General features: G+C 37.6%; 1 protein-coding gene across 2 annotated transcripts; it reads left to right on the top strand.

Annotated features, from left to right (window-relative positions):
• atp6v1h (ATPase H+ transporting V1 subunit H) lies at positions 1–26,066 on the top strand. 2 transcript variants are annotated; one of them, XM_062428967.1, is made up of 14 exons: positions 1–48; positions 1,304–1,457; positions 2,151–2,250; positions 2,815–2,904; positions 3,938–4,051; positions 5,242–5,346; positions 6,471–6,530; positions 7,507–7,604; positions 9,246–9,438; positions 12,739–12,917; positions 13,288–13,413; positions 14,918–15,019; positions 17,010–17,123; positions 25,665–26,066. In XM_062428967.1, the coding sequence occupies exons 2-14, from the start codon at positions 1,354–1,356 to the stop codon at positions 25,732–25,734; spliced, it is 1,455 nt and encodes a 484-aa protein (XP_062284951.1). In that variant the 5' UTR covers positions 1–48; positions 1,304–1,353; the 3' UTR covers positions 25,735–26,066. The 2 variants fall into 2 exon arrangements, with proteins under 2 accessions (XP_062284951.1, XP_062284950.1); XM_062428966.1 differs by lacking the exon at positions 1–48 and adding an exon at positions 893–989.
• The last annotated feature ends 1,419 nt before the right edge of the window (positions 26,067–27,485 follow it).

The following is a 27,485-nucleotide window of genomic DNA, read 5'->3' as shown; positions in this document are numbered from 1 at the left end:
AGTGGTGACGCTGTGTTGTAGTCTGTCAGCTGTTCGCTCAGAAGCTGGGTGAGTGATTCAACACATTTTACTCCTTTATTCACCATCAGATACATTATCAATCAATGTATGATTTGCCTAACTGTGTCTGCCTGAGTGTTACTACCCCACGTATATATCGCTTATCTCAAGGTGACAGACTGCCTGTGAAGCTATTAGCACAGTGCTATCTTGGTTTAGCATCCTCGGCTAACGCGTAGTTAATGGTGAGCCTGTTCACGATTTATATTGTCAGTTTCAGACGCTCACACTTTATTTGGCTGTAGCCATCATGCCATTTAATATCATAAGGGCCGTGCTGCGTTGTTTTATCGCAATTTATGAAGAGCCCCGTCATGTCATCTTGACATTGGGTTAAGCTAGTTAGTTAGCATGACCTGCTGCTAGATTCATGCTAGCTACTGCAAGAAATATCAGACACAAACTAGGAGGGTTAAATGCAAGGTTAATATTTCTGCTACACGTTGTCATATTTATATTATTAATAGCACATTATGCGTAGCCCTAAAGTCTCATTTGAATGGGTTTCTTCCTGGTCACAACTCATTAAAACTAACCAGTTGAATTGTTACATCACGTTGAGTTGATCATTAAATACATAAATACAACATCAGGTGATGTTGAATATTGATGAATGTCAGTGGTAGAAAGTAACAGTACATTTACCAAGTACTGTGCTTAAGTACAATTTTAGGGCATTTGTGTCTTACTTGTTTTTTTCCCCTCTAAACTTCTCCCATGGTTTCATTTCAGTAAATGTTTAAATGATCCAATATTTCACCAAAATTAAAATATTCGAAAATGTCTAAAAACAGATTTGTGTATCTGAATTGTGATTTTTTTTCTTTCCTCTCCCATTAATCATCTCACTTATGTCTAAGATGTATCTGGTGACCCCTTGGAGGGGCCTGACCCCTAGTTTGGGAACCACTGGACTAAAGTAGCTAACGGTATATAACATAGTGTAAACTAGCTCCACCTCCAGCAGCTACAACAGTAACATGCTGCTTACACACTAATGCTTCAGTATTAATAATCTAATGATGTCATATATAATAATATATCAGAGAGATGAAACAAGTACTCTTATTTGACTTAAGTCATATTTTTTATGAGGGACATTTACTTGTAATGGAGTATTTTTACATTGCTGTATTGGTATCTGAATCCTTCTTCCACCACTAGTGAATGTGCACACATGTTACACTGTTACCTGTCTGTGTAAGTCACTGTAATGATGCTGTTTTTTTATGTTTCCATCCAGGTGGTGTTGGTTTCCTCCTCTTATAATAACAGTAGCCAGAGTATTACAGGATGGATATCCGCGGGGCTGTGGACGCTGCAGTCCCCACCAACATCATTGCTGCAAAGGCGGCTGAGGTTCGGGCCAATCTGGTCAACTGGCAGTCTTACCTACAGTAAGTACAAATAATATCAGTTACAGTATAATAGTTTCCTCTTCTCCTGCAGGTACTCTACTCTCTTCTTTGAAGGTTTCAGCTTTCTAGTAGCGATAGGTTAGAAAATGCATGGTGTTATTACGATATCGTATTATTTACTCAATTTCTTCTTTTTACAAATTTGAGCTCTCTTTCAATCAGAGTGCATTGTGCTAATCTAAATACAGCTCTTCACTAGTTCTGCATAGTGAGTCACTGTCTTGGGTGATGCTTCCTCTTTTTGACTGTATGTTCAAGTTCCAAATCAGATATTATTCCTGACTCTTTCTTTTGAATCATGACTCGACTCTTTGTTTCCATATTCCATAAGAGGAACATATTGTATATGCTGTATGTGCTGACTTTAATTACCCAGCTCCGCAGACCATCCATGCTGTGTTTTTGCCTTCAGTGCAACATGTGGTATGTCCAGGTTAACTGCAATTGCAATTATTGTGCAAGTTGCCTTGACAATTAGAAGCAGACTGTGACAAAAAGGCTGAGCCAAATTCTCCAGTGTGACTATCAACACCATTCCTACATGTTGTATGCCTTGGCCTTGCTGTAGGCATAGTTCAAAGTCATGAGTTTAAAATTACTTTAAGTGATAATACATATATACTGTAGTAGCATTGTGATGAGATTACAATGTCTTGATCAATTTTTCTCTAGGAGTCAGATGATCTCTGCTGAGGACTGTGAGTTCATCAAGAAGTTTGAGGTGGCCAACTCTGAGGAAAAACAAGTCATTCTCACCAATGAAGGACATCAGGTACTCAGTCCTGAACTTTAAATTTATGTGTGTTTAATAAGATTTTCTCACCTTCATATGATAAACAAACAGTCAGGGAGACAATTACATACATTTTTATGGCCCTTTGTTACTATTAATGGCATTAAAGCTAAAAAAAAACATTGGCTTTCTCCTTCATTGTCTTTATAACCAACAGAGAAAGGTGCCTAAATGTTGTAGTGCACAAAATGTACCTTGACACATTGTGCTAATTAAAGTTTACCATTTGAGCAGTGAGACAGAAGCAAACTGTGCTGCTGTCATGTTAATGTTCAGAGTTTTGGACTTTTAGGTACATCTTCCCTGTAATATATTCCCAGTTGTTTCTTGAGTTGTTTTGCTATGAAGTTGTTGTTGGTCTGGTAACATCAGAGGTCCTTGTCAAATTCATTCCTGTAAACTTCAAACAGTGTTGCATTTTTCTGACCTGAGTTAGTCTCTGGAAGGTTTTCAAATTCAGTTTCTTAAATTTATCAGGAGATACACGGACGCTGTGTTTTTCTGAGTTTGTATGTGTGTTTTGTTTTTGTTTTTTTCACTCAGTGTGCAAAGACCTTTCTGAACCTGATGGCTCACATCTCCAAGGAGCAGACAGTCCAATACATCTTGACTCTGATTGATGACACTCTGCAGGTACATAGACAGAGCCATTGCCTTTAAACAAATGGGACACGCATGTACAGAAGAGCCTGAATGCTCCAAAGATCATTATTTTACCCTCAACAAACAATAGTTTTATCATGTTTTTAAAAAAGTGAAATAGGACATGCTTGTCAATCACATATTGAGGTTCTCCTTGGTTTGGGTTTTACATACACTGATAGTTGGCTTAGTAATTATGTCGAGCAAAAACAGGACACTAAATTCTACATGTATAAATAAAAAGTGGTGCTTGTGCAGATCTGCCAGCTTTGAAAATTTCCACTGAAACGATTTTTCCTTCTTTTTTAGTTAATGTTTGTGTGCGTTAAAATATAAAGAAATGAATAAATAATAATCTACTTTTACAGTAATTATGAATTATGAATGTATTGATACAGAATTTCAGAGTAACTGAAATAAATATTAAAGCATTTACAGTGGCCCTGAAAAAAACAGAATCACAGTTAAGAATAGTATCTTTAAATCACGTTGGACTTCCCTTCTTCCAGAACACACCAGATATTTTACGATAACGGCTTGTTAGTTTTACTTTACCTGTTAAACAAATACAATGGTAAGCATGTATCAGTTCATAGTTTTTGAGTCTTAAGCTCTCTCCACCTTTCAAAAAGTGCACAGCTATTTATTTAGGCTGTAAACCAGGGTTTAGTTCAGACAAAGCCTGGTGCTGCCAAAAGCTTTTGGTAAACACATAGAGCATGGCCAGTCTACGTGCTCGGAAAGTATGAAATCTCTGCAGCGATTGAGGAAAAGAGAAGTGACTCTCACTAATCGCTACACTTCCGAACTGGTGAAACAATTATTTTGTGCAGTTAGCCCATTAATCACTTTCACATTATCCTTTTAGTTTTGTTTTTATTTTCTAGATTAAAAAAAATATTCCTTGCTTTAAAGATGTAGTATATCCATGCAGTCAATCATTTACTCCAGCATGTAACAAATATTATAACAGATGTATAATCCAAGAGCTAATTCAAGATTTGAATTCAAATATGTCACTCAGGAGAATCATCAGAGGGTGAACATCTTCTTCGACTATGCAAAAAAGACGAAGAACACCGCCTGGTCCTACTTCCTTCCCATGCTGAATCGTCAGGACCTCTTTACTGTCCATATGGTGAGTTATCCAGACCGTGGTAAAATGCACTAATCAGAATTCAAGCTGTGCCTGCAACATTAGACTATTAGGTGTATGTACAACAAAAATACCAGAATTCAGGTAATCTTTTACTAATGATAAAAATAGTGAGCTTTGACCTTAATGAGGAAATAACTGTCTCCCTTGCTTAAAACTCTGGCACTGTCAAGTTAATTAAGTGTAATCTATGAAACATCATGCTGTGCTTAAACATAATACTACAATTTGTACACTGAATTAACCAGAGAGCTTATTTTTCACAGATAAGATACATTTTTCACAGCTATGAATCTTCCTCAGATGTGAAGCTGCCTCTAATAATAGCAAGCCATCAATAATACCTCAAAAAGCAATCAGCAATCTTCCCCTTTTCCCTCGAAAACAGGCAATTAATGTAATGTTTTCGCCCGGCAACCCTTTTCAAATAAAGGATGACCACCCAATAACAAACTGATAGGACACCCACAGCTTAATTAAGAATACCAGCCAGATGGTGTCCAGCAGGTGGGCAAAATATGACCCCAACTCTGTGACACAGCACTTTAACTCAATCCAAAAGTCATGCTGACTCCTGCTTTTAAATTATAGCCTTGATATTTCAACACATCCTCCCCTGGCAAGGAGGAAATTGGAGAACAGATTTTGTTCCTCCCTCATCACCAGGCACAGGGGGCACTTTACAAGCTCAAATTGTTTATTAGATAGTTGACATGGCCTAATTTTTGCACACACATAGGACTGTAGATCATGTTTTGTGTTAAGTCAGTATTTCTGTGGGGTTTGTGGTCAAAGTATTGTAAATTGAAGGAGTGCTCCCAGCTTTCACCATTAACCCCCTTTTCTTTATTTCTCTCTCGCTCCCTGGACTTTAAATTAAAGATGCTGTAATGCATCACACAGGACCTGATCATAAATGAGAGATTTATGAAATGTATGCTTCTTCTTTTTTTTTTGAAATCACTGCAGTTTACAAGTCAAATAGTTGTAGCCTCATTATTGTTGCTCGGAATATAAGTTTATGCATATGTCACACATTTTTAGATTTTTAAAACCAATGTTAAATAATTCCACACGATTTTCATCGCTGACAACGTAACAAGATAGCACTAAATGTTAGACTGCTTGATGCACCACACTATGAATTTAAAATGTCGTCCATCCCATATTAGGCAGCGAGGATCATTGCCAAGCTGGCTGCCTGGGGCCGTGATCTGATGGAGGGAAGCGATCTCAACTACTACTTCAACTGGATAAAAAGCCAGCTCAGTTCACAGGTACACAAATCAGAATTTTGTGATTTGTAAAAAAAAAAAAAGCTTTCAAATAAAAAGGTGGTTTGTGACTTGTTTCAGTGCAAAGTCATTAACTACATGTGGAACAGACATCATTAATCCTATGTGACCTGTTTAATACATTGTCATGTTACAGTGCCTTTTCTGTAATAAATTGTATGATCTGTCTGTTTTTGTTTGATTAACAACAGACCACGATGGTACAGTGCATTAGTAGAAGTATAAAGTGAAGTGATTGAGCTGTTGCCTAATGGTGGCAGTTACAGAAGGGGTGATATGAGGCACCAAGATCACGAGTTTATTCTCAAGCAGGTCAATAAAATGCACAATAAATACAACATTTTAATTTTTAGCAAGTGAAGATATCATGCTCATTTGAAAATGGTGTTTGTTGTGCTGTTGGAAAAGTCTAATTCATTGGGATTCATCCTCTTATGTAATTTAGTTTTAATAGAAACTGATTTACTTTTTGGTTTCTTCTTTTGAATCAAGACATGGGTTATTAATTTCTTATTGGAACATTAGCTTTGAAAGATATTAGCTTCTTCCTCATATGTGTTAAATTTATCCCCTTTTCTTTTTCAAAGAGTTTAAATGTGTAATTTCTCTCTCTATTAATTTTTCCTTGATTACATTTTTTTGTTTGGCTTATTGTGAGAAACCTTGCGTGAGTTGATATAATATGCTTATTCACATTGAGTTTGAGCTGTCTTGTCAGACTGATGAAAGCTGCCCTGTAGGTGCTGGCTTTGCCTTGGCAGACATGTGCACCAAAGAGTGGGCTGTTAAAACAGATGAATATTGATTTCCAGTTTCTTTTGTGTCTCTGCTTTGTCCACCAGTACTTCTAATATATCATGTTACAGCCAGTTCCACTCAAAGCACGATTTTATCAGTGTGTCTTAGTTTATAAAATGTGTTCATGAGCAACAGTTGCTTCTTGAAATCATATTCAATAATCATTTCTCTTCTCAGCAGCCGATCAACAAATCAGTGATGATCCACTGTGAGAGAATTGAGCTTGTGGTCCAGCACCACTGTAGCTCAGCTCAAGGCGATGTCTTGACAACCATTTGCACCTGTTTCTTTTGTTTATCTCTTATTAGAACCTACATGGTACAGGTCCAGAAACAGGCTCAGGAGCAGGAACTATTTCTCCCAGTGAAGTGAGTATGAGTGAGGTGTGTCTCCTGTCAGCCTGGCGCTTCCAAATAAAATGGCCGGGTTTGTGCAAGCTGGCACCTGACAGCTGTCACTGGACTTTCATGTCTTTTCTTTCCCTTCTTCTCTCTCCCATCCTGTTCTTGCACTGCAATTTTTTCCATTAATAATTCCAGATTGCTGATGACCTGAGTCTCTAAAAATACATGTTACTGAAATCCAGCAAAGATTCTCTATTTAAACAGCATGGTGTTTGCTGCGACTGGTTGCTTTTAACTGTACAAAATTGCATGCCATAAGCCACTTCTCCTTAATGCTGAAAGCGCATGACTACAGCTTTTCCGTATATTAGGATAATGAGGGAAAATTGGAATAGCATTTGCACAGCAGCAGCATCCTACCATTTGTATATCAGAACAGGCTTTTGTAAGCATAGCGTGGTTCTTCCCCGAAGCGTGCTCAGAAACCTATTGATATAGGTGCTGTTGAATAACTGAACATAATCTTTTCCTCTGCATTTTCAACTAGGTAACCTTCACCTCTCCACTTTCCTGTCTTGACTGCTGCCTATTCCTCTTGCTGGACGTCTTTGCTTCTATTCAACTCTTAATTAACATATTAATGTGATCTATTTTCTCCTCTCAGCTTCCTCCTCTCTAATCTCAATTTACATTATTCTGCCCATGTGTGATGGGAGACTTTTCCTTGCTGTTGCTCTGTTTTGTACTGGAGTCCGTGATCTAGCATGTGTTGATGTATTCTCACTATAAACTGCATGTGCACTGCGTCAGATTTGGTAGGTGATGGTAATGCAAGTTTTGGACTGGTCTCCTTCCATGTGCTGTCTCTGCTTGTCAACTACTCCATGTTTCTAAACTGCACTAATTGTACTTGACCTTCTAACATTTTTCTTGCTCTCCTTATTAAGCAGCTAAGGCTCATGTTCCTGTGTGAGTAAATGTTTGCCTCTGTCCTTTGCAGAGCTCTCAGTATGTCCAGTGTGTGGCTGGCTGCCTTCAGCTGATGCTGAGGGTCAATGAGTATAGGTTTGCCTGGGTGGAGGCTGATGGAGTGAACTGGTGAGTAATAATTCCTTTAAAGGACCAGTGTGTAAGTTTTAGAAGCATCTAGCTAACATCTAAATTGGTGTATAATCCCATGAAAATACGAACCACTGTGTTTTCATAATCTTAGAATGAGCCCTTTTTATCTACGTAGGGTGCAGGCCCCTTTACATGGAGGCCACCATGTTGCACAGCCATGTTTCCACAGTAGCCCAGAATGGACAAAACAAACATTGGCTTTAGAGAGGACCTTTACTGATTTATGCAAGTATTGCAGCCTCCGTAGGTTCTTTTACACGCTTGAAAGGGGAGGGTGAGAGAGGGCTATTCAGTTGTTTGCAGTCTGCAATTTCACCGCTGGATGCGACTAAATCTTACACACTGGTGAGAATAATATAAAACAATGAATGTTAAGATCCTGAAGAATTCAGCCACTGAGGAATCAGACATGCTGTTTGCTTTTCAAACATGCCAATGATCCAATGTGTCTTCAATTATTTTGGTTTGTCAGAGTTGCTATGGTTTATTATATCCTTATTACAGCTCTTGTCAAATTAAGAATGGTCAGCATATTTATGGTTCATTTTGTTAAAAATCAGAGTTTATGGTAAGCATAATAATAAATTGTTAGCATGTATATTATACTGTGCATATGTAAGGCAGCTTAAAATAGTGTCTGACAGTTTGTGACATTTGCAGGTGTCAATTGTAAACTAAAGCTTTAATGTTACAGATGGGATTTTTGGGCCGAAAAGTAAACAGGTTAACACCAACACGGCTATTATCATCATCACTTGAAACTGGAAGAGCGCTCTGTCAAATCTGTAGCTAGTAAAGTAAAGGACACTTTATTCAAAAAGCTAATTACTGATGGAGTAAAACACCTTGTATTCCTACTCGTCTTCGGGGAGGTGAAGCCTTTGACCTGCTGGAAGTTAATTAAACTCATTGTGAAAAGGATACTGGGAGTCCAGTATAATGACCTGACACATACAGTACATCTCTTGTGTGATTCCTGGAAGCTTGATAACATCAATTAAATTCTAAACTGTGTGCCAAATTTTTAAAAGCAACAATTTCAGTCAATGAAAAATGCCCTCTGTTTTACATTCACTGTGTATTTGGAAAATTGTACCTAATGCTAGAAAAATCTTCACTCCACCCCATATTCATAGGATAGTGTCGACAAAAAATGGAGCAGAGTGAAACATGTGATGAGAAAAACAATATTCCATATTTTGATTTCCAAAATGTCTTATACAACTTATTTATGATCCCAAACATTTTTCACTTGGCCCTAAACCTTTTTCTTAATATGGCTTTTTACAACTAGGCTCGCTACTTTATTTGGATCAGGTAATTATTGCACATCTATGGTCCACATCTCTGCACTTACCGGTTATTTCTGCAAATGTCTAACAGGCTGTCTAGCTGTAGTCATTAGTACTCAGTATTTTGAGCAACTCTTCTGTTGTCTAAAGGCTGTCCGAACATTGTATTCTCAACCATCAGAGATAATGGATTAGCAGCATGTAGACACACAGCTCTGAAAGCTCCTCTATTAGTAAACAGGTGGTAGATATATATGCAAGTTCTCTTCCCAGCACTTTGCAGGTTTTTCCACCCCTATTTTACTCTCCCCCCTCTTTATCCTAGTATAACAGCGGTCCTGAGCAACAAGTGTGGCTTCCAGCTCCAGTACCAGATGATCTTCTGTGTTTGGCTCCTGGCCTTCAGTCCTCAACTCTGCGAGCAGTTGAGACGCTACAACGTAGTGCCGGCCCTGTCCGACATCCTCCAGGAGTCTGTCAAGGAGAAGGTCACTCGAATCATTCTGGCTGCCTTCCGGGTATGTGGAGAATTTCTCACTTGCTTTGTGTGTCTCTGACATGCCACTTTTAACTGAAAATGTTTTTAGCACCCAGGCTGAAATGCTGTCCTATGTCGTCCTATTGATTTGTCTGAAGGGTCTTTTTATTTTTTTGACTGAACTTAAAGCCACTGGAGTTCCTGCGCAGCACTTTGAATGTTTAATTAGGCTGTATACTTTATCACAACAAGAACACACTGATATGACAATTCTTAAACAACAGATTAGGCAGCCTATAAAATAACCAAGCCCATAAAAAATACATAAATACTATTTATCATTATGCAGCCTCCTCAGCTCCCTGCTGTGATTGCTCAAAACATCTTTTGAATATTTAATGTAGTTCTAAGGCTGCGTTCAAAAAACTGTGTAAAAAAAAAAAACCCAGCACTCCTCCCATTCATTTGAAATGAAGCACTGCATTTACACTGCAGGTTTGGGGATTGCATAGGGCTCAAAAAAACACAGCAGGCGTCCAGCAACAAGTTGAACCAGACTCAACTTTTGATGAAATGCAACCCAACGTCATGCTGTGGTGACCAATACATACATGCAACTGCATATTCCTGGTGACTTACTTTGTAAAATTAACATTACATTTTGCTGTTTTCCTCGTGGTCAACACAACAAGTTGTAAAATCCTGTCTCTGAGTTTTACAAACCACTGTGGTACGCCTTCTGATAAGTCCTTAAATGCATTAATCCTTATTGCCAACATGATCTACTGGATTGTATTACATTGGCAGCCTAAGAGCTGTGATCTGGATTTGCTCTGTTGTTTTGTGTTTAATCCAGGTAATGAATTCCCATGCTATTCAAAGACTAAATTAGGTGAATGGGAAAGGCACCATTTATCCCGTAATGCTCAGGTGCTTTGCAAGCAAGAAAGTTAGTGAATCTGACAGGGCTGCAACACAGGTCGAAACAGCTGGGGAACACATTGAAAATCATTGTGATTGTCCCAATCAGTTTGTTTGATTACATTACATGCATTGCAATAACTTCACTGTGTAAATGGTTTTGTTTAAAACATCTTAAAATAAGTGCTTTCAACATCAGTAGGCTCACTGCATTTATGTAGTTGACAGCCTGCAGTACCTGGCCACCCTCACACAATATTAAATACATACACAAATATTCATGTCAATTCATAGAATTGATTTGCAGAAGAAATATGGATTTTTAAATGAAAAGCTTCAGTGATCTTTGGGCTTTGTCCAACCCAGCAACAGCAGCCAGCCTCAGCCACCTTGCCCAGAGCAGAATGGTGTAGTAAATGGCATTGATTATATGATTGAAACATGAGTCTGAACTCATGTAACACTGGAGGAAAGTTTGCCATTTTCAAACCCAGCTTGGAGAATGACATTTGAGGTGAATTGTAATTCTCTATCAACCCATTTTTATCAGTATTTCACTGTTGTCATTGTAACCTCAATAAATGAGTGTCTGTGTTTCTGATGGACTACCATGCTTCTTTTTACTGAAAGGAAATAGTCTGAGACCAAATTTTAGAGAATATGTTGAACTATATTATGTTTACCTCAATGGACTGCTTTGAATTCCCCATAAAGCTCATTCATCACACCTCTCGTGCCAGCAGAGCTGTCAAGTTTGTGAATGCACTCATTAGGAGCTCAGTTTTTAATTGGACAGCAAAGTTTGTAGCTCAGTGTGACTGCTATATTGTAGTTAATTAAAAGCAATGATGGGCAGTGAAGGGAGACCATGAAATGTCTTGATGTGAAGTGGGTGTTCCCAAGAGTCATTTAACTTACCTTACAGTGTATGTGTCAAACAAAACACTGATACTCACCAACGGATGGAGAAGTGTTTTTTTAAGACCCAGGGGTTCCTGATTTTGCGTCATGCGGGAAAGAGGAACTAGGGATTATCACATCCTAGTGTAATTTTCCCTTTTTACAAAATCCTTCTTGACAAACATTTAAAACATTGTTTTCCATGTTGCTATTTTTCCCAATTGTCCTAATTATGCAAATCATTCTGCTCGCCACATGGGAATACCAATGTGACTTTAATTATCCGGACCATCTGGAAGTCCTTGAACACATCCTCAATAGCAGAACTGCTGTGTTTATGACCTATTTTCTCTATTTTAGGGAGATGTTGTGAATGTTGTTCTTAATAGATAAAACAATTTGTAAATATTTGTAGTTAGGTGTAGCTGTGCCTTGAATGGTGGCTTAAAGGTGTCTAATCAGAGTATAGAGTGCATTTCCTTTCTCAGTCCTATGTATCACTCCAAAATTTCGTCACCATAATTTCTCTCTATCATGGCCCAAGACTGAGTTTCTAGAAGTTTGTCCAGACACCTTGCTTCAAAATATATTTTAAGATACTTGAACATGTTGTTCTTGTTAGTGCAAAGCCGCACTCACCCCCTTCACAACTCATAACACATTGAGCTGAATCCTGGTTTAAGAAGTGTACTCTGAAATTTAGTATCCATCATAGAAGAAATTTACTACCATAATAATGTTATTTGAGGACATTTTCAATTAAACTCTTCTGAATAAAATAACCAGAAAAGAATGTCTGTGTTTGGCTAATAGCTGTAAAATTGAAGAACATCCTCACAATTATTTATGTCATAGAAAAATCCAATAATGCTGTATAGAGCAGTCCTGTTTACTTATATGCAATATTTTGATACACCGCCAAAATGTTATTGCTACTTCAGTATAAATGGTATGGCTTATTCTCTGACGACTGACAAACTTCCATCATCTTACTGTATATGACTTCTTTATTATCTGTTTAATTATATTATTATCTGTTTAATTATATTATGAAACATGAAAATGACAAAAATGATCTATTATGAAGTGGCGTGTTACAGCATATCAATCTTTTTTTTTTCATTTTTCACATACAACTTTTCATTATCAAATAACCTTCTGATTATTTTTCATTAATCAATTAAATATGTTGTCTATAAAATGTGAGAAATAGTGAAAAATGCCCATCAGCAATTCCAGAGCTTATGGTGGTGCTTTTAAATTGATTGCTTGTTCAACTAGCTCTTCAAAATCCAAAAGACTTAATATACAATATAATAAATGCAAGAAAAGCTGCACGTCCTCAAATTTGGCTGTAACTCAATTATCAAAATTATTGTTGCATAATTTCCTGTCAGTCTATTAATTGACTGAATGTTTCAGCACTAATTTAAGTATTTCATTCATTTGGTATGAGTAAGAGAATTCTTTCAGATAGTGGGTGTTTGAGTAACTTCACACCATTGTTCTCGGTTCACAGAACCTTCTGGAGAAATCTGCTGAGAGGGAGACTCGTCAGGAGTACGCTCTGGCCATGATTCAGTGCAAGGTGCTGAAGCAGCTCGAGAACCTGGAGCAGCAGAAGTACGATGACGAGGACATCACCGAGGATATCAAGTTCCTGCTGGAGAGGCTGGGAGAGAGTGTGCAGGATCTTAGGTACCCTGTGGATTATTAGTGGACCGTTTCATGAGTAATATGAAATTTCTTATGAGTTAGCAAACCAGTTATTTTGAGTGAAAAGCAGTGACATTGCAGAAAGCACTCTCATAACCATGAGACCTTGATAAGCTGTATGTAATGTACAATAGAAATGACTGAGCACAGTGATGTACATGAAAGGGGCATAGTCTACCAAAGACACAATTGTGTTGATTTTTTATGTTGTATTAAGTTCTTATGTGGTTGACCTCTAGATATTCTCTGTACTTGAAATGAGTTCTAGTTGACCATATATTATACCTGTCCAATCACTTCTCTTAGGTAGTAACTTTTTTCTGTGAACTCTTTTTTTTTTTCCCATCAACAGCTCATTTGATGAGTACAGCTCTGAACTCAAGTCTGGCCGCCTCGAGTGGAGCCCTGTGCACAAGTCTGAGAAGTTCTGGCGCGAGAACGCCGTCCGCCTGAACGAGAAGAACTATGAGCTCCTCAAGTAAGATGAATATAATACTGTAGTGAGACATTTTATTTTCTCCTTGGCCCTGGAAAACGCAGTTCTTACCCTGATACTTGAACAATGCTGTACAAAGATGTACAGTTTGTTCTGATACACAAGGGCACAAGTATTCTTTATTATAGATTACATTTGTGCTACACGTGAATTTAATTTAATTTTAAGTTCATTTGCTTTGAAATTGTGTTGGTGTATTCTGAATTTGAATGTGACAGCATGAAAATGAGAAATATTCCTGCACGCTGTCTCACTTACCGCTGCATTTATTAGATCTAAATGTTTCTGCGGCATCTTCTGCCAACGCACCTCTCACATATTCTTTTTCTTTTTTTTTTGTAAATATTTTGATAATGTGAGAATTGAAAGTAAAAGATTTAACTGATTTCGAATAGGTTTAATAGAATTTTAAGTTATTTCTGAGGCTTTGAGAGGTTTAAAACAGTTTCCTTAACTGACAAAATAGATAAATATAAATAATTTGAAGCTGCTTTTGAATTGAATGGAAAGTGGGTGAATGTTGAAAAACTGATTTTTTTAAAGTGAGAAATACAAATTTTGCTTAAATATACATTCAAATCCATATTAGATATCACTGCTCACACACATTTAAGCAATTAACTTGACTGGAGTTTTCCGCTAACACTTACTTCACATCATTAGAGCTGCAATAATTAATTGATTAGCAGATCGACAGAAAATGAATTACTCAACTATTTTGGTAATTACATTTTTTAGGCCATTGATGCAACAGAACAAGACATTTGAAGACTGGGGGCTTTAAAAGGTAGTCACAGTCAGCAGATTTATTGATAATGAAAATAATGGTTAGTTGAAGCTCTTTTCACAGCTGCTGAAAAGGCACTCTCAGTAGCATCATCTCAGTTTGAGTTTCAGATTGCACTACTGCTTTATAGTGTTCTTCTTTCTTGTTGTGCGTGCGTGCGTGCCTGCGTGCCTGCATGTGTGTCTCCAATCTAAGGACTCGGACCACACAAGATAAAACATCACTATGTGTCTGTGTTCTTTGATATCAGTCACTCTGTTGGGCCAATTTAGATTCATTAAAAATCCTGATCTATCCATCTCACTTTCTCATCACTGTCCTCTCTCTGTAATCAACTCAGGCATCACCTCAGCTTAAATTACTCTCCTTCTTTATTACCCTATTTTTCCCGACTCAAACCCTCTCTTTATCTCACTTTGATCTCTGAAGTGTCACTTTTTTGGAAGATGCTTCACACCCTGCGTCCTTTGATAAGGACTTGAGCGCTCAGGTTTTACATCAGTTTTAAGGTAACATTAATCCATACTTTGAGGGAGTTCAGTGTATTTCTACATCCACAACTTTTTCAGGGAAAAACAACCTTGGCTTTTTATTTTGAGATAATGTCTGTCTAGAAGCTTCTGAGAAATATGTGATTTTCAGGTGTGATTGAATGTATACTGCTCGATGACTAAATTACTGTCTGCCTTCCTTCAATAGGATATTAACTAGGCTCTTGGAAGTGTCTGATGACCCTCAAGTCATAGCAGTGGCAGCTCATGATGTTGGAGAGTATGTGCGTCACTACCCACGAGGCAAACGGTAAGACACTTTTCTTGTGAAAACGTGTTTCCTTTCAAACTTTAAGGCCACTGTGATGACAATTTCCAATTATGGCAACGACCTGTTTTAGTATCAAAAGCCAAAGTAAACAGGGATGCATGTCTCTACCACAACCACCCACCTCCATCAACAGTTGCTGGGTACATATATACAACCTTGGGGTCACAAGAACTGCTGCTTGTTTTTCTTCTGCAAGCTTCTGATTACAGAGGAGATCGTTGAGTGATGACAGCATGAAGCAAGGCAACACATTTATCTTCTCCTACTCATTAACACACATCTAGCAAAGCCATCAGCGCTGCACATACTGCTTCCATAGCCCATGTTCCCTTGCACAATGAATTAAATAATACAAACAGTTAATTGTGTGGTATTATCACAGATTCATTGCTGAAATAACGCAGACATTCCCACCATCACTTCTAACACAATCTGAATGAAAGAATATAAACATAAGTATGCAGAGAACATTATTAAAGCACAATATGAGCTGATCATGTACAATACATGTGACTAGCGTTATGGTGGTACTATGAAATACAAATTAAATCCTACACCATGGGTTTTTATGGCAGGACCATTCTTCATCCCCTGTATCAATTATCATTCGTTCCAGCTGCTCTGTCAGCACTGCTGCTCCTCACATGGTGAAAGGGCAGCAGGCGGACAAATTGTCACAAGGCCAATTAACATCAAAAACTTAAAGGACAAAAATAGCTTTTCAGTTCAGCAAGGTGTGTAGTACATTTATTTTCCTGTATATAATCAGATTTTTATGAGAAAATACTGGTTACACCAATTGACACTGGGTCGCATCACGTCATTGACCCTTATATGCATGTGCTGAAAGTGTAAGGCTAAATAGACAGCCTTTATCAATTATTACAGATAAAGTCTACAACATATAACAATGGGAGATCAGAACGGCTGTCATGGAGATCACACTTCACTAAGCACACCAGAGAGAAAAAAAAAATCTCACATGTGAAAAGCGTAAAAAAAAAAGATTGGTATATTTTGATGAAATGGAAGTGCATTTGTTCTGTGAGATGTGCGAGTGACAGATGTAGAAAATGATTGCCTTTTAGATGAATGGCCTGAGAGCGACTCGTACGCTGCGACAATTTTCAGCAGGATTGTGTCATTTTTCTACAAACAAACACTGCCATCAGTATAAATTCAACACTCTGAAGCTTTAAGATGGCATTTGCATTGCCCTTACGTTCTGTACATTTACTTTCTTTTTGATTCTATATAAGTCTATCTATATAAGTGATGCTTCTTAAAAGGAATAGTTGACCCATGTCTTAGCTCACATTTAAGTGGGGAATACACAGGTGCTTAAAAATAGCCAGTGTCCTCTCTGTGACAGTAGTTGGCCACTTTTGTTCTTATCTGAACACTCTGAGTGACTCCCACAGATGAAAGCTAACCCCATCACCTCACAACCCCAGGGAAACAAGATTGTTTTCTATTTCTGTAGCGATAGTGACAGCGTTCAAGGTGTTTGTCTGTTTTTTATTGTCTTTAATCCTCTGAAGCTGCTCATTCTTATCTGGAGACATCTTCGTTCGTGTTTTCTTTAGGGTCGTCTCCAGCGTTTGTTATTCTAGAAACGCTGTGTATATCAAACATATAACCCTGTAGTCACAATCAGAGGCTTACCCATTTCCATCCTTTCATTGGTTATTAGACCCCACTAGACCACACTATGTGTAATAGCAGAAATACTTTTCTTTTCTCTGGTCACACTATTTATTGTTTTATTCAGGTCTGTTTCCTTTTCAAAGCGTCATATCCATTCACTAGGCCAGTGACCCCTCATAAGATACATAGAAAATTTCAGTCAGGCTGGATTATATTACCTGTTCCTGTTCCACTGGATGACCTAAAACATGAAAATAATGCCTGTTTTCTGTGCGGATGAAGGCCTTTTCCCATCATCCCTTTTGTATTCCTTCCATTTCAGGGTGATTGAGCAACTGGGTGGTAAACAGCTGGTGATGAATCACATGCACCACGAGGACCAGCTAGTCCGCTACAATGCTCTGTTGGCCGTGCAGAAGCTCATGGTCCACAACTGGTATGAACACATTTATAAGCTCATTGATGTGAAGCGTTTTCTTTTAGCATGAATCATTTATCACCTACATGGTGTCGCGAAAAAAACTGGCCTTGAAAGTTTCAGGCTTACAGGCTTTCAGACATGGAAATAACAATCTGCATTTGCATTCAAATTCCTGCAAGTCCTGCACACCATCACACATTTGAATTAATTTTGATCTGTGCTCAGGTTGAGAGTGGATATTTGCTGGGAAATATGTGAGGTCAGGATAGTCTATGTACTGATAAACAGGTCTAATCAGCCAAAAATAAATGAAATCATCTGTGTGGGTGAACCATGGCAAGAGTGATATGGCTGAACTAAAATATTTCAGCATTCATTTGTTACATTGGCATTCAATCTTAAAGTCTGTATTTGAAGATTCATTCAGTGACGTCCAGCAGGTCACGACAAGCCAGTGAACTAATTGTTGTGACTATGTGTTTTTAAAGGTGAAAATTTGGAGTATTTGGTCTTAAAGGCTCTGGCTAGTTTTTGTCATTCAGCACTCAAAGCATTTTTTTGCCAAGTGCTTCTAAAGGGAATTAAAAAACAACAAGATGAAAACGCAAAGATGAACACTATTAAACCAGTGCAATGGTACTGAGGAAAAAAATTCCTCAGTACTTCACACAAGTTAAAGAAGATCCTCAACTAAAAACACCCTGCTAGCACAAAACTAGTGTACATATGTATATACTGTATATGCATAACACATTTGCAAATATACATAACAAACCCACACATGGTGCCATTTTAGAGGGTTAACATCCTAAAAACCAAAGTATTGATTTGACACTCGTTCTCAGTGTGTTGGTGGTTTCACGTCATGTACATTTACATTAAAAATTTATTAATTTATTCTAACGTCATGCAGTCAGCATGGTTCTTATTTCACAAATGAATTGCATCTCTAATCAGCGTTAGAGGGGAATTATACCACGTCTGTTTGTATGTCACCCTCATGCTGATCTACCAGTATGAAACTAGAACAAAAATGGCATCAGTTCACATGTATCCGCTACATGTATGATTCCCTCCCACCAGCACATTTTTTAACTGTAATTTTCCTGAGGCACTGGTCAATACTAATTTAATGTCAAAGCAACACTCCTTTTGTTTCTTCTGGGTCCAAACACTCAACTTGCATCTCAACCTGTGTTTTTTTCTGTCTACTGGATTGCTTGGAAACACTAAAAATCAACAAGCAAGCAAGTGAAAATGTGTTTGTTTTGCTGCCACTATCTAAAACACACTGAGCTCCCTGAGCAACTATGGATGGTGGTATTGTGTTCGATATCGGTGTGTAATGCTGCTTTCTCGTCTAAGTGATCTTAATGTTCAGTGTAAACTCCGTGTTCACTGAAGTGTAGCTATAATTTTATTTATTCGCCGTCGCACAGAGGCTTTTCTGTCTTTGGTATCTGAGAAGAATGAAAAACAGATTTTCAGTATCAAACATAGAAAATAGGATGTATTTTTCCCTACTCAAGTGAATATTGTTACCTCTAATATAAGCAGGGATATTGGCACCAGCCACCAGCCAAACACTGGTAAAATATTAGTGGCTGATGAATCTGAATATTTGTCTGTCAGTGGCTGATAGATGGTAACATTTTCAAAAGTTAATTTCTCATCCTGTATGTAAGATGTATCTTCTTTTAATCTACAACATCTTTTAGGTTGCAAAATTAGACAGGCATTGCAGACAGAGAGGGGGCAGATGTGGGGTTAATTGCATGGTTTATAAGTTGAAAAGTCTTCTTATAACCTGGAGATAGGTTATAATAAAAAAACATTTTTGCCATATATTGAATCCCAGAAATGGTATCCTATGATGTTTTATCTTTCATGATAAATGAACCAACAGAAGAATATGAGTGAAGTTACAGAAAGATGGTGATAAATTAAAATAGATGAGAAAAAAGATGAAAAAAAAATGAAGTACCAATATAAAGTATGCAGGTAAGATAAGGCTGCAGGGCTGCAGGGCTGCATACAGATGTTTTATCACAGAAATGGCAAGCAGTAATTAGACTTGCATGTGAGTTGCAGCCTGTGTAGAAAAGTGATGCAAAATCCAGCACGTCATTATACTGAAGACAGAGTTGATTTGATTTGATATGGAAATTGACAATATATTACTCACAACTGCTTTTTGAGCTAAGTGAAAGCAGCAGCGTGTCATTAAAAATCACAGCACAGAAAATCACATCTGAAAACATTCATCCATTCTAACATTTTTTTTAACTAGTACTCACTCTACAGAGATGTTTCAAAGTCTGTGAAGCCTTTAGAATTGGCTCTATTGCAGCATAGATATGACATAAAACATGATCAGATTTCCTGAATTAGACTACAAGAGTCCCATTAGAAGAGTGCAGATCCACCAAGTGTGTCTGGAGGCATGTATAGCCTCACTTTTCTTTCAGATGAATAGAATAGTGAAAAGGTATTGTAACTGAGCATCTGGGTTATAAATGGAATAAACGGAAACCCTATGTTCAGACTCCTCAATTTAAACATTGTTATTTATTTGACCTTTAATGTATTAAACATTTATTTATTTTGTGATAACACACCACATGAAATAAAACCCCTCCTTTGCCTCCATCTCCTCTCCCAAACAGAGACATGTTAAATTTCACTCAGTTGTCCCGTCTGTCTCCCTTATAGTCAAGAGGCAGCAAAGCTATTCATCTTGAACCATGCCTAATGTGGATCATGACATATTGGGTATTAAAAGAATCTGCAAATGCTCTGGTTCAAGATAAGACCAAACTCTTCTCTTGGTGTCAGTTTTTGAGCCACAACAAAGCCTAAATTACAGCCTGCAACAGACTTGTTTTTAGCTGAGCCAATTGATGGAAAAGCCTTTTGCTGCAGTTGTTGGTCACTTGCTTCCCCTACCAGCTGGTTAAGAGGAGTGAGGAGTCAATAGCACCATGAAATGTTTTTTCCAGCAATTGCGAATCACTGCAGCCATGATAGGTCCTTGAGCATACAATGATAAATGTGCACAAAAATTTTAGGCTGATTGGTCCAGCAGTATTTGAGATTAGCTGTGGAGACACACACAGATGGACACACGCATGATCTCCTCCCAGATAGAGACAACAAAGGGAACCCAACTAAACAAATGAGACAAAAACATCAAACAAAATATAAATCCTACATATTTGCTTGAGGCAAAAGTATGTGAACCCTTGTTTTTTAGCAACTGGTGTTAACCTGTTTATCACAACCCTGCCTTTAGTTTCCTAGATGTTACCCTGGGGTCCCTTGTGACCCAGACTATGACAGGCCTTGTTTTTGGTGTGTTATTTGTTGGTCGACCAATTTATACACGATCTGCCTGACTGGTGGAGTCCAAACTCTTTAGAAATTGTTTTGTAACCATTTCAAGCCTGCTGAGCATCAACCACTCTTCTTTTAATGGTCTGCTTTGTTCGAGCCATCACACAATTTCACGAACCATTGTTGTGAAGCTCAGACTTTGACCCAGATTTCTCTACTTTAAATAAGGCAGAGCTTCCCAGATTGCACCTAATTTTCATCACATTTATTGAAACACCTGACCTCTAATTTTCCCTTCAAATGAATCGATAATCCTAGAGGTTCACACCCTTTTGCCACATGCAACGTGTATCATTGGGTCATTTCCCTCAATAATTAATGGACAAGATTTTTTTGTCTTATTTGTTAAATTGAGGTCTCTTTATGTAATGTTAGGACTTAGATAACTAATGTTAGGGGAACAATCTGATGGTGTTTTAGGTCATATTTATGCAAAAATAGTTACTTCTAAAGGGTTCCCAAACTTACAACCAGCATTGTATGTCTTTCCTCACCCACGCCTTCTTTCTGATGAACTCTGTTTGACATCATCGCACTGTCCTTCCACCACGCTGAAGCAGCAGCACAATGATTGATTTGTTTTTGTGCTGAAAGTATATGAGGGGTCAGTAAGAGACAACGGTGGTAATACGTTTATTGTACGTATCTGTTTTCTGTTCAGAGCTGCCTGCTTTACCCTTAGAGTTCAGTTGGTTTACCTCGACAGGATCTATTATGTGTGAGGGGCATTCATGTCTCAAGGTTGGTTCGTCACATTGGATCGTTTGTGCCTACACTCATCACTTTCATTAAAACAGAAATGTGTGAATGCTGCTGTAGGAGGTCTTATTCACCCACAAATTGAAGATACTTTCAAAGCGGCTCACCACACCCACCGTCACCTTGAGTGGGTAGCCTTGCTGTTTCTGTATCCATGAGAAGATCTTCTCCTCCATACTTACTGAAGGTCCCTGCTGTCATGACAACAGCACAGATGAATGTTTGAAGTGAGAAACTATTGTTAATCATCCCCATGCTCTTCAGTCTGCTTTGAAAAGTCTTTAAAGGACAACCCCCCCCCCCCCCCCCCCCCCCCGCCAAGTTTAAATGGAAACGCCCACTCAGTCCTAAAAGTAAAACATACATGCTTGCTGTATATACTACGGTGTTGTCGCACTATGGAATCTGATTGTGTGAGATGTTTATAAATGCATGGGTCGGAGCTGCTGAGTGCGGGGAGCAGAGTCACACCATATTCTGATCTGCTCTGGAGCCGTTTACTTGCCAAAGGAAAGCACAGTTTATTTCTTAAACTTTGAGCAGCAGTAACAGTGAGTGCTCTGTTTGTTTGTGTGTCTGTGTGTGTCTGTTAGCATGTTTAGCAGTGCAGCAACAGTGAGTGCTCTGTTTGTGTGTGTGTCTGTGTGTGTCTGTTAGCATGTTTAGCAGTGCAGCAGCAACAGTTAGTGCTCCGTCAATCTGTGGCTACTGGCTAGGTGAGCTAGGGGGTTTATATTGGTTTATATGCAGCAGAGTGACCTTGCAGAAATGTACATCAGGTCACTTGGAAAAACTTTTTTGGAAGCGCTAGGGAAAATGACTTAAAGGTTTTGACATTAAAACAGCCGTACATTGACAAAAATTTGAATTTTCGGATTTGAATTTATCTGAATCACAACTGCAAAGCTACAGAATGATATAAAAACCTAAAAAATAAACAAATAAATAAGAAAATAATGGACCTGCCCTTTTGAAATGTCTCCAGAACTTTTGAAAGAATGTAATTTATTTCCTTTCAGCTCCTTAGTGATAGTTTGTTGCTAAGTCCATCACCTGTTGACTGTCACTCTGTCCTTGTGCCATACAGGCCTATACAACAGGTGTCTAGACTCTTTCTGCAGTTGACATTTCGTAATATATCATTAGATTGCATTTCATACACTAGCCCGTTTATTAGTCCTGATTTATTTGTTTTAAAAAGCCAGAGGGAGGGGGCGAAATAAATAGAAAGAGTGGGGAACTGACCTTGGTGAGAATTTCAAGGGACAAAATCTGAAATTCATATTCCTCTCTCCAGCTGTCGTTTCACTGGAATTACCACTGAATGCTTAATGGAGCTGATGTGCAGTGATACGATCATTTTCATTCTTGCAATATAGTTAATACAGCTTCCCAAAAAACACACATACAATCCGGTAAATCGTTTGACACATTTTACACCTCTCTTTTTATACATCCTAAATTTGACTCTTCATTAATTTATTTTTACATGGAGTGAATCAGGAATAAATTGTGCAAGAATATGCTAAATAAAGTGTTGCATCTCTGTGTTATCTAATTTACATTCCGTAGACAGGTGCATAGAAAAGATCATTAAAGTTAACTAGAGACACAGTGTTTCGGTCACAGAACTTCAGCAAGCAGAAAATTCACAATGTGAACCAACACATTTTTAAAGGAGAACCAAACCTGAAACCCTTGAGACAATAACTACGATTAATTCATGAAACATCTTTAAAATGAGACAATTGTGTATGTACATAAATATCAAAGGAATAACAAATTAATCCCAAAAAAAGTAATAGATTTGTCCCTATTATTGCATTTAGATATGCAATGCAAACTTTATCTCATATCCAGACTGAGAATATCTTCATAACCTTGAAGAAAAGTAAATCATACATCAGTTTGTTGTAGCTGCATGCAACGCTGCTTGTTGTGATTGGCTTAACTTGACTTACTGCTGGTTAAAATGAGATAAAATATAATAAATGCTACACTTCAGCACAGTAAACTTTTAATTGTATGTTTTATTAGTAATATGTCTTTAAACAACGTGTGAATTCATCACAAAAAAACACACACAGGCCTTTTAAGATGTTTTCATCTGCAATAATGACGTTAAATAAGGGATAATAACAAATTAGGTAGTATTTTAACTGTATCTTACACTCTCCAACTATAGTAAGATTTACATTTGTTAGAATTGAATAACCTTGTAACTTAAAAGCACTAGTGTATTTTTTAAATGTTTGGTCATTTTCTTACTCTGTATATTCTTGTTTTAAACCTGCTGGGCACATTTTTCTCTGTAGGTATTAATTAATGCAGCAGCTGCACATCCGTTCATCAGAAAGCTTCCTGGCTCCACAACACTGACTTCATATCTCTGGCTCATCCTTCCAATTATTGCCATTGGCCTTTATTATCTCCCTGGCAGTTCTCTAAATCAACATATAGCTGCTATTTTCAGACCAGCTACAGATCATCTCTGGCAACGACGTGGAATTGTGGACATTTTAGGCTTTTCTTTTCCCACGTTAAAAGCGGAAATATTCTTTGACACCATGAGAAAGTTCTTGGAGGAAAGAGAGGATGAGTTATGTGAAGGTCAGAGGCTTAAAACCTGTTGTGTGTGTGTGATAGATTCAAATTGATCCAGAGCAGGCATGAGGAATCATGTTCTGGTCTAATTTGGTCTAATAGCTAAAAAAAAAAGGTTTCTCTGTCTTTAATTAACTGCATGTTTATTTATACATTTTCAAGGTGTAGTCATTCGTACTAACAGTACGAGTTTTCACTGTGTACACTTGCTTGATTTGTCAGAAAATATTTGAGTGTTCATCAAGTTGGGGTCAGCAGTTAACAGTGCAATAAAACATTAAATTGCTGGCATGTTGGACCTGAGATGTGTTTAGTTATTTTAACCTGGAGTGATAAAAATAGAAAACATGCAGAAAAGTACTTCCATGAATCAGAAAGGTTATTTTGCTTATGTAATTGTGGGCTTTAAATTGTGTTAGTTATTAACCTGTTTGACTCCTGCATATTGTGCCTTAATGCCTCACTACTGTGACTCATAATTGTGTGTGTCCATGTATTTAAATAAGAATGACAACATGTTTGAAATACAGGCAAGAATAAGTTGTCATAAGGAGATCTTACAGCGCTGTTGTTGTTGATGTTAATCAATACTCAGTGGTTCAGAGTTTTAACTTTTTCAGAGAACATCATTTCCACAGTCAGAAGTATTTGCCAACCTTTTCCATCTTCATTTTCTGAGGATTTGATATTTCTGCTTGCAGCAAGGTGAATGTCATGATAACGTATCTGAAAATGTTGCTGTCAAGTAGAAAGCTAAAGGGCAAGTGTGACTTTTAAAAATAATGGTATGTTTCAACACTTACACAAATGTGATGTCTGCATCAGAATAAGCCCGGGTGAAACTTACAATGATATTAAAGGGTATTAAAGGTCCTAATTCCACCCCAACCATCAACTGGATGGGAATTTAAATACACTGAATTAAAGGAATAGTCCAACATTTTTGGGAATAAGCAAATTCACTGTCTTCTGGGCGTTAAACGAGAAGATGAATACATATGTATGTGTTTTTGAAATATGAAGAGTGAGAGTTTGCAGCCTGTTAGTTTAGCTTATACGTTATAACGTGTTTATAAAATCTGTACAAAAATGGAAGTGTAGAAATGAGACAGCGTGGGTTTATGTGTGGTTATGTACTAAACTATTTCTTGGTCAGGTTAAGTATTTAGATAAAGTTAAGCTAACCAGTTGCTGCCATACTTCCCAAAATGTTGGACTATTCCTTTTAAAGCAATAAGTGGGTTTCTGTTGAAGGTGTAATCTCCTCCCTCCTTCACCTTGATGCTACTTTGGAGCAAAAACTAAATTTACATACCCAAATTGAAATGTCGGTAGCTCCTGAACCACAGTGAGAGTACGCATACATAAAGTGTTTCCAGAAAGAACGTTTCTTGTGAAAGTATAAAGTAAAAAGAAAAAAACACTTTCGGTGATACAGAAACTGAATAGAAGGTCTTTTAAGTCAGCAAGGTTTTTTTTTTTTTTCTCAGGCTAAATATCTGCCTGTGGCTTTGTCTTTAAAGGTGAAGGGGAGTATGAGGCTGTAAACAAAAAAACAATGAATACCTGCCTCAAATTTGAAGAAGATAACACACAGTCATAATATTCTACAGTCTTTCTTGCTTTTTCATGAAAATGTCTGGTCGGAGTTGGAGAAAGAACATTTGGAGACTTCACGTTTTTGTAAACACGACTTCTTCCTGATAACAGCAAAAACAACAAGAAAAGGGAGAGAAGACAATGGTGTCCTAGCGGAGTTAAAGAGGTTAATGTGTAATCTGTTTTTCTTTTCTCTCACAGGGAGTACCTTGGAAGACAACTCCAGTCCACCGATCAGCAGCAAGCACCAGCTGTGGCGGCTCGAAGCTGAACTGTCCCCGTGCATGTGTGTTTGTGTATTACTGTGTGGATGAGCGTGTACTGTACGGACATTTGTCATTGCCATTTTAATTATCAGCTGTTCATTTCTGTGCAACTACTTGAAAATCAAACGGTGTGGTTTCTCTTCCGTCTGCACCCCAAATTACTCTCAATGTGACTTTGATTTGATTGTCGTGCTACGTGTCGTGACCTCTCAGCTAAAGTGATGTGTGGTGATTGAAATCGCACTTTATGTCTGTGATAATGTACAAAATTCCAAGTTATTTAAGTCTTACCTGTAAAACATTGTATGTAACCCAATAAAGATGCTTATCTATGGTGTTCCTGTGTTGTGTGTATGCATTTTCTGCCTGCAGTTCAGTTGTTGCTAAGGTTACAACTGCTGAATAACAAAGACATTTACAGATTTTGCCTTGATAAGATGATTTAATTTTCTTATCACGCAGTCTTTGATTGGCTCCGAAGTATTAAAGGCAGCAGATGACCAGATGAAGGCTGAAACAATGTTTTTTTTTCTTCTACCACTTAAAAATAAGGAGTGTTTTGTTGACATGCTTGGACTCATCTGCCTTCAGGCTGTAGCAGACCTTCACTTGAAAAAAAGAAAATTGGTTTATCCCTCAAACTTTCCCTGTAGTGGGGATTCTGTGCTTTGTTGTTGTGAAGTAAAAATTGGAGCTAATACAAAAGTTCTTCATGTCATGAACATTCATGATGCTTAGTAGCAGCTATTAATGGTTTTAATTTCTGTCACAGAAACATACAAAAACTTCCTGTTGTCTGATTATTTACTGCTGAAGAAAATAAATGCAAGTTGAATCTTGCTGCAAATTATGTCTGATGCACAAACACTTCACAGCTCTGTTCCTGATTTGTTGCACAGAAAGGCCAAAATCATCAGTCTGAAAGTATTTTCATCACACACACACACACACACCCAAAAAAAAAAGACATAAATAAATACATAAAACTACCATAACCTATTTATTGTGGCTCTTAAAAAAAGAAAACGACTTTGTGACTTTCTTACAGTAATAGGTTTCAAATGCTGAAGGCTGTTTTTGATTATATATTTATTGTTTGGTTTTGGGTAAGGATTTTTATACCTTCCAAGTTGAACTGCTTTAATGAATCCCTAAAGAACAATACAGCCCTATCATTTTCAACACATTTGTATGGAAGGTCAAGAGTTTAATTATCATGTTTTGCTTTCTCACTCAAAATAATTATCTCAGCAGTCTCATGATCATTACATAAAAATCTCTTCTTTTTATACGCCTGATCCGAGGTCATTATTGTAAACTTGAGACAAACACAAAAACATGCTTACTTGCAGGTACTAGTGGGATTAATTATGGATTTTTTTAAAAATCCACTGAAGTAAAATTTGCAATATAAAGCAGTCTTGCACCTTGTAATATAAAATAAAAATGAACTCATAGCTACTGTAGCATTACAAAATGTGATGTTATTATAATGTGGTGAGTGGAAAAGTTTTGTTTTGTGCAACCTGCTCTGTTTACAACTCCACTGATTTTACACATCATTATCTGTGCACAGGTTTTGGGGAGTGCTACTGCATACTGTATGTGAAAGAAAGTTGTAAGAACCCTTTTGTGGCAACCGGATAAAGGTGTACAAAGTCTGAAAACAAGTGAAGTGATTTGCATCGGTTGAGGCTGAAGAACTTTGAAAATTAAAAAAAAATCTGGGTGGTGTGGAGTTAGAAAGAAGTGAGGT

This window comes from Scomber scombrus, chromosome 11 (assembly GCF_963691925.1).
Source record: "Scomber scombrus chromosome 11, fScoSco1.1, whole genome shotgun sequence".
Taxonomy (NCBI): domain Eukaryota; kingdom Metazoa; phylum Chordata; class Actinopteri; order Scombriformes; family Scombridae; genus Scomber; species Scomber scombrus.
Note: the sequence above shows the minus strand (reverse complement) of the source record. Positions and strands in the feature narration are given on the sequence as shown.

Excerpts from the sequence above, each read along its gene's own strand:
- atp6v1h (XM_062428967.1), top strand. The coding sequence starts at position 1,354 with ATGGATATCCGCGGGGCTGTGGACGCTGCAGTCCCCACCAACATCATT. Across the intron at positions 9,439-12,738 it reads TCATTCTGGCTGCCTTCCGG|AACCTTCTGGAGAAATCTGC; the intron begins GTATGTGGAGAA and ends CTCGGTTCACAG. Across the intron at positions 15,020-17,009 it reads CACTACCCACGAGGCAAACG|GGTGATTGAGCAACTGGGTG; the intron begins GTAAGACACTTT and ends CTTCCATTTCAG.